Source organism: Delphinapterus leucas, chromosome 5 (assembly GCF_059928025.1).
Source record: "Delphinapterus leucas isolate spDelLeu-1000000601 "Yukka" chromosome 5, BTC_Dleu_Yukka2, whole genome shotgun sequence".
NCBI lineage: Eukaryota > Metazoa > Chordata > Mammalia > Artiodactyla > Monodontidae > Delphinapterus > Delphinapterus leucas.
Genome location: NC_143133.1, coordinates 28,300,088 through 28,308,528, shown reverse-complemented (window position 1 = coordinate 28,308,528; position 8,441 = coordinate 28,300,088). Strand labels below are relative to the sequence as shown.

The 8,441-nt window shown below is 38.9% G+C and overlaps 1 protein-coding gene across 1 annotated transcript; it reads right to left on the bottom strand.

Moving 5' to 3' along the window:
* Positions 1-6,887: 6,887 nt before the first annotated feature.
* LOC111186106 (zinc finger protein 177-like) lies at positions 6,888-7,508 on the bottom strand. The gene has a single exon (XM_022596322.2). It carries the CDS (start codon positions 7,506-7,508, stop codon positions 6,888-6,890), a length of 621 nt encoding a protein of 206 aa, XP_022452030.1.
* Positions 7,509-8,441: the final 933 nt, after the last annotated feature.

Here is an 8,441-nt window from a genome sequence, read left to right as displayed (position 1 = left end):
AAATAACTCAAGAAAGCATAATAAACTTCTCTGGTTATTATGAGGATGCCAAAAGTTTGTTAATATGTTTGCTTTCAACCCCATGCTTTTTAGAAGTGTAGTTCTCAAGGACTTAGATAAAAAGTGATTAATGCAAAATACAGAATGTATTTAGAAGACTGAATTTCTTCGTAATGAATTATTTTAGTGTTGTCCTAAAGAAATGTGTGTGTTAAATAGCACCTATTATAATTTTTATATAGTTATTTTCCCAAAAATCTATAAGTATTATACAAATCAATGCCTAACCTTTATCAAAATATTATAACAATCATGTATACAATGGAATATTATTCAGCCATGAGAAAGAAGAAAATCCTGCCATTTGCAACAACATGGATAGAACCTGAGGGCATTATGCTAAGTGAAATAAGCTAGACAAAGACAAAGACTGCATGGTATCACTTCTATGTGAAATCTAAAAAAAAAAAAAAAAAATCTAACTCACAGAAACAGAGAGTAGAAAAGTGGTTGCCAGGGGCTTAGGGCATGGAGAAAATAGAGATGTTGGTAAAAGGGTACAAACTTTCAGCTATAAGCTCAGATCTAAGGATCTAATGTGTAACAAGATGACTGCAGTAGATAACAACGTATTGTAGAATTGAAACTTGCTAAGAGACTAGAATGTAAATGTTCTCACCAAAAATAAATAAATAAATATTTATTTATTTATAAATAAATAAGGTGAGGTGATGTGTGTGTGTGTTAATTAACTGTATGCAGGGAATCCTTTCACAATGCATATATATATCAAATTATTATGATGTGTACATTAAATATCTTATAATTTTATTTGTCAATTATACCTCCATAAAGCTTCAAAAACAAAAATACTAACAATCAATATACAGTGAAAATATATACATGTAATAATCCAGGACAATTTCTGAGGTAAATTCTTTGATCCTCTAACAACCTTATAAAGTGGAAAAAGTCAGTCATTTTTCCATTTTAAAGATGAGGAAATTGAGATTCAGAATAATGTCTATGATCTCAAGCTAATTATTGGGAAAATACGTTAGATTCCCGGCCTTCTGGGTTCCCGCATACCACTTCATATTCACCCTGTCGATATGTAATTCAGGCCCCAAAGTTTTATTTAATCTGTCCGGTTCTTTAGGAATTCAGAGAAAGCACAAGTAAATTGGTTAAGGCTTCATGCGCATGAGAGCTTTGAGCAGAGCCTTATATGTGGACCAGTTAGGCTTGGCTGAGGAATAGAAGAAAAGTATGCCAGGAGAGGGAAAAGAATATCCAAGTAAAAATAGTAACAACCACATTTATTAAGCACATGTTATCAGATACTCTACTGAGCACTTAACTTACATCATCTTATTTACTCCTCACTGTACACATGAGTGAAGTACTTCCTATTAGGAAACTGAGGCTTAAGAAACTAAGTAATTTGTTCTGGGTCACAGAGCTGGGACAGAAGCAGTAGCTGGATTGTAGCCCTGGTCTGTCTGGATACCCAAAGCCAAACCTTTATTCCCTACTACTTCTGGAGCAAGCGCATGAGCAGTGGGGCATGAGTGAAAATAACCTGACTGCAGAAGAGTCATGTTGAGAGTGGAAGAAAATGAAGTTGGATAAACAGATTGAGACCAAGTTACAGACTGCCTGAAAATTCAAGAAAAATTAAATTCGATGTAGTAAGCAATGGGGCCCTTCTACAGATTTCTGAACTGGAGGAAAGACAATAAAGGGAAGTATTCAAAGAATGTCTTAAGGCAGGAAGATGGAGGGAGGAAAAGATGAAGATAAGGAGGCCAGTTAGAAAACTAATCTAATGGTTCAAGTATGGAATGATGAAGGTCTAATCCAGAGTGGTTAACATGGTCATGAGTCAGAAGAAAAGGATACAGAAAACAACTTGAGGAATCAACATAATTTCGTGACTAATTAGATGCAAGGACTGAAGCAAAGGAATGATGAGTCAAAGATGACTGGATGGTTTCAAGCCTAGAGGACTGAAGAGATGGTGCCATGAAGAGTAAAACTGAGAGAGGAAACTGTGGTGGAAGAGCATGACTTTGTGTTTAGGCATGTTGGATTTTAGTGACTGATGAGTAGGGACTTGACTATGAGAACTCATTTTCAGATATCAGAATATACAACTATTAGAAACAAGGGCACTGTGCAATAATGAAAGTTGTGGATATATCTGATTTTGCAGCTGAAGAACATGGTAAGAGAGAAAGTAGGGCTGAGATTTTAGTCTAAGGAGTTTCCATAAATAAGGGTGCCTGAGAAGAATGAGGAGGCATTCAGGAAATAAACAAGGCCAATCAGTGTCTTTCCTTTAAGGGATTTAGAAGTAACTTGGGGAGGTATATTAGCATGCATGAAGCAACATCAGTGTAATTACTTATCTCCACTGGAATATAAGCTCCATGAGAGCAGAGACTAGCTCTTAAAATAGGACTTGGCATATTTTATAAATTCTATAATATTTGCTGAATAGATGAGTAATTCATTGTACCCCATATCTCAGCAACTAGCACAGTGCATGGCAAACAGCTGGTGCTCAATAAAGCCTGCTTAACTGAATTGAACTAATAACTCTGTCTTTGGTCCTAAGAAGATCTCATCTTAAAGTTGTTAATTGTGAGATTCCAGACAAGTTCATTAAAAATTCAAAGAAAAGATGAATTAAAAGTAAAAATCATGAAGTGGCTTCAAAATAAAGGGAAAATCTAAATAAAAAGAAAGCAAGAAGTACAGGGAAGGAGATAGTCACTAAGGCACAGAGGCAGACATGAATTTGAGATATCTGTACATAAGTTAAAAATTTGGAGGTAAATGAAGGATATGAATTAAGAAAACATGAAAAATACCATTGCTTAGGTTGCGGTGCTAGTAACCAGTAAGTATATCACACACCTTCATGATTGGCTACCAGCAATAAGAGAGAAATGAGTTAAAGACCATGCCAATGTTTGTGACCTGAGTGACTATAAGAATGATGGCAATGGGAGCTCAAGTGGAAAGGAAGATGTGTTTGATTTTAAACATGGATGCCCAATTTCTCTGTTAGGGGTCATTTGAATGAAATTCACTCAAACCAGCTCAAGTGAAAATGGGACTCATTAAGGGTAAAATACAAAATTTTGTAGACATCAGAGAAAATTTTTAAATGTACAGCTTGGCCACCATTACACCTGGAAAATCATGATTCTGTGGCTCTGATCCATTTTCCAGCTAGTCTCTGTAGACCAGCTTCTTATGCTTTTTCAAGGTATTTCTGCTCCTTTAGAATTTTTTGCTTGGACATGACTTTGGCATGCCCTGATGCCAACTCTACATGAACATCCAATTTTTGCACTTTCATTCTGAAAAATGTCTCACATGCTTTCACAAAATAAATATTCAGTACTATACTGCTCTACCTTTTTTTACAAAACCACCTGAAGTCAGTAATTAATTGTATAAGCAAATTCATTTTATTTTTACTATCAACTGCAAGTATACATATTAATTCCCCTTCAATTCGATACTTATTTATTTATTGCCTTGAAAAGCCTCCTTTCTAAACTCCATGTTATCTAATATAAAAATCAACAGATAACACTCACTGCTTCATTGACCAGAATGGCCAAAAAATTATTAGAGAAATGGATAATCAGTAAAATGTACCCACAAGCAATAACAAGGGATAGAAGAAAGTTGACAAAACTGGTTAATTCACAAACCGAAAAGTCAGACACTGAATAACTCAGAATTTGATTAAGTAAGAATAGCCCAATAGCACTGAAGTGTCAATAATTTCATCTCTATTATCTTAGATGGCTTTACTTTACATCCTTCCAAATATTGGAGCTAACTATTTTCTAATGTGATAGTTAAGACTGAACAGTGGTCTCTGAAAAAGCCTGGAAAGAAGTGGCAAATAGCCTAAACGAATACTTCTGAACTTTTATCCAATAGAAATTGATGATAATTATCCCATGATGTATGACTGATCTTAGCTGATATCTACATCTGATTTTTGAAGCAAAGCCAAGGCTGACCTTAGTCATTCAAAAGAGCAAGAAAGATTTGAACATGTTTCAGATTTCAAAAGAGTAATGAGTTTATCATTTAATAGGCACTGTAATAAGAAAAAATCTGTTGCCAAGAAAAAAAGTGGATATGAAAATAAAGATTTGTCTCAGGAGAATCACTTCCTCGTGATAATTCCCTTCTTCATAAGCTTTAATAATCCAGAGTTAATTATATTACCTTTGAATTCTCTGTGAATTACGCTAGTAGCTACTCTACCAAATATAAAGCAATCCTAACCTGAGTGTCACCAAGATATGAGTAGGCAACTCAGAGACTCTAAGAAATGATATATAATAAGCATTTACTCAATTGAAAATAGATTTTCTGACAAATACTATGATTTCTGTCCCTCTTTACAGGTTTGTAAGGTAGGTCTTACAAACTGATCTATAATTTCTAAAAACTAAAAATGACAGCGCTCATTTGTACTTTACATAGCATCACATGGATTAGAATTAAGGTATTATCTCTACCAACTGAATAGCTAAGAAAATATCTCTGAATGTTCTAAACCAAACAGGAAGAGCTTGATAATCTTTTCTTGATGGGATTTCATGGCTCCAGGAAAGAGGCCAGGCCTCCTCCCCCACAAAAATTCTCGCACTAGTGAGCCAGTTATCTGAAATTTCATTACCAGAATTTTATCCCTTTGGTTGACAACTTTGATCCTTATGAAAATACTTATTCTTCCTGGGTGTAATAATTCTCCCTGTTCCCAGAGACAACTCCTGACTACTGAATTTTACCAGGTCTAGTTTTCCTGGTAAGCTAAATCTTTTGCATGTTATGTGCTCAAACCTATCAAAGAATTCAAGATAAAAGGTCAGTGATATCACCAAACTGTAGGCCAGAAAAATAAACTATGTCAAATGTTAGTATGAAATAATCTCTTGCAATTTATTTGTAAGTACGTCATAAGGATCTGTTGAGAAAACAATTTTAATTTTATTAAGCCACAGACTGTTTGCAAAAGTAGGTTTTGTATTATTCTATAACTTTTGGTGCACAAGACCACTGGACCCAAATTTTAAACTAAAAGAAAAAAAAAATCCTCCTTTAAAATATAATCTTAGGGCTTCCCTGGTGGTGCAGTGGTTCGGAATCCGCCTGCCAATGCAGGGAACACGTGTTCGAGCCCTGGTCCGAGAAGATCCCACATGTTGCGGAGCAACTAGGCCCCTGCGCCACAACTACTGAGCCTGTGCTCTAGAGCCCGCAAGCCACAACTACCGAGCCCACATGCCACAACTACTGAAGCCTGTGTGCCTAGAGCCCGTGCTCCACAAGAGAAGCCACCGCAATGAGAAGCCCGCCAACCACAACGAAGAGTAGCTCCCACTTGCCGCAACTAGAGAAAGCCTGCACGTAGCAACAAAGACCCAACGCAGCCAAAAATAAATAAATAAATAAATATTTATTAAAAAATAAAATATCTTATTAAGATTTTATAGAAAGGCAGCAGTCACTACCAATGTTTAATCTCCCTTCAAATAACTTTTTTTGATTGTTCAAATATATGTTTAATAAGCCATATGGGAAAGATTGCAGAAGGCCACACTGACATTTCCTAAATATGAAGAAAATAAAGGATAATTAAAATCAGTAAGTCATCACTCATGGCCTGATATATATATATATATATATATATATATATATATATATATATATATATATATCTTCACGTCAGACCTACTTTGTTACCTTATGTAGTATTCCAGAAACATAAAAAGTCTCAAGGCATAGATGTACCATAATTATCTTCTAACCAGTTCATTTTTCCTCCTATTTCCCACTTGACAATTTCTAATAGTCCATCTTTAAAGTGTTAAAGCTTTTCCGAAGATAAAATTTAATTTTTTGTTGTTTTTTTTGTTTTCTAATGTGGTTTATTTTGGGGGAAGGGATGTCTCTGGAGGTGCCAGCAGGAATGATAGTTACACACTTCTGAAATGTATTCAGAACTTAGTCCACTTTTTGAGAAGAATATTGATAGAACTGAGTCTGCAGTGAAGGATGGCATGGTAGAAGTGGTCAGCATTTCTCCTACATTCCCTGGGATCCCTTCACATCCCCACTGCACACCAGCCTGACTCCCACTGTCACCACCAGGTGGAACCTACTTTTCCCAACGCATGATGGTAGACGTGACATAGAATTATGCCCCACCAGGGACAGTTCTTGATGGACAGGTGTGGGGTGTACCATCTTCTTCACCCCTCAGCTGGAATAATTCTGAAGTTTGGATTTTGTGCCATTTTCCAGAATTTCCCTACAGGATGGAAACTCTGCTCACTCTTGTGGGGGCTGACTTAAGGTAAACTTTACTGGATGTGTTTTCTTCCCTGTATCACTTCTCCTCTCTCCAACACACATACCATGGTCCTTGCTCCTTCCAATAAAGTGCCTGCACGTGAATCCCTGGATCGGCATCTGCTTCTGGGGAACCAAAGCGATGTTACTGTTTCCATCCCAACAGATGTTTCTCCCCCAAGATTATCCTGCTGAACTGCTGAGCCTTGGAGGACTCCTCTTCTTTACACTGTCCTCAAATCATCTTCTTGTTCCAACCAAGAGATCAGAGTGGGTTTCAATGATTGAAACCCTGCTGTGGTCAGGTTCTTGTAGTTCTCCAGCATCACATCTCTGTATAGCTTTCGCTGAATGGGGTCCAGTAAAGTCCATTCTTCCTGGGTGAAGTCCACAGCTACATCAGCGGAGGTCACTGAGTCCTGAGAACAACTTCTCAAACACTCAGCCATTTTCCTTTCTGCCTCTATCTTTTCCTCAGGAAGGCGAAAGGGTCTTTAGAACACATGACTCCTAAGAGTTGAGGGATGGCCAGAGTCTTGCCCATATTCTTTATATTTGTAGCATTTCTCTCTCTTGCAATATCTTGGACAAATAAGGTGACAGTTCTTTCTGAAGAATTTTCCACAATGATTAAATTCCATTGGTTTCTCACCAGGGTGAGTTGCTGCCGTTTTTATGCCATTGGAAGTTTTTTCCTCAGGAATATTCTGTGTAAGAATTGCATCTTTTGATTTAAGTTGAGTATCTCGGTCTCTATAAGCACCTTGGAGAATTCCTCTCTGCTCTGGCCTCAGCTCTTCCTGCTCCACCTCAGTGATCAGACTGTGTTTGCAGAGATGATACCCCACTGAGGCCAGGTTCCTAAAGTTCTCCAGCATCACATCTCTGTACAGGATTTTCTGAGCAGGGTCCAGCAGTGCCCACTCCTCCTGTGAAAAGTCCACTGCCACTTCCTCAAAGGTCACCGAGTCCTGTGACCAGGTTGTCAGCAATCCTGCAGCCATTCTTCCTCTTGTGTCTCCCTCCTGGCCAGGCTCCTGGCCTGGAGCATGCAGACCATTTCCACCACACTGGATTTTTTCCCATCCAAAATATTCCACTGAGGTGCTGACCATCTGGCATTAAGACAAATCTCCCAATCACAAGGGAAAAGGTCAATGGCTGGCATCCTGTGAATCTGTTAATGAAATCTGCCTTAACATGTCTTATTCCCAAAGTCTCTTCAAGACAGTTTCTGAATTTAATGGATAAATTAATCTCAATTCCTCTTGATTAAGTAGGAGTCTTGCCTTATACCATCAATCTTTATGCAGGAGGCATTTTTCATCTGTCATCAAGCATCGTTCATTAGCCATCTCTCAAACTTCCGATAACCGACACCCACGGCAGGAAAGCCACCGAGTGCTCACCGGGACCCGGGGACAGGGGGGCATTGGAGCCGGAGTCACCGTGACGAGGACGATGGAGATGCTATTCCTTTTCCTTGTGGAGAAAGAACCCAAAGGTTGCTCTGGAGTCTTTTGAAATTGGGCGCATCGCGGATGGAGACAAGGCCTGGACGACCCGCCTCCTCCCAGAGCTGCCGCCCGGACCTCCGCTGGCCGAGCGTGCCCCGGGCTGTCGCGGAAAGGGCCGCCGCCCTGGAGCGCCGGCCGGAGGCCGGGGCGCCCAGGTCAGCGCACGAGGCCAGCGTCCTCTGACCTCAAGCCTCTTCTGTGGTGTCTTACCCTCCTGCTTGACCGCACAGAGGCGGAACACACCAAGAGGCGAAAAACTTACCTCAGACCCGCACCGGACCGCGCAGCAAAGACAGCCGCCGCCTTGCGCACGCGCAGATCCAAACCCGCACGCGCACGCGCACTTCCAGGCTCCGATAAAATTTAATCTTTCAAAGTATAGACAATTCTTTTCATTGTTTCTTCTAAATTCAACAGTAAAGAATACAGACATGCATTCCTATTTATAAATGGCTAAGTATGCAAATATGGACCATGATATAAGATCTTTTAAGTCAGACAGTCATCATGTGTGAAAACAGATTAGTTCTC

Excerpts from the sequence above, each read along its gene's own strand:
- LOC111186106 (XM_022596322.2), bottom strand. The coding sequence starts at position 7,508 with ATGGTCAGCACCTCAGTGGAATATTTTGGATGGGAAAAAATCCAGTGT.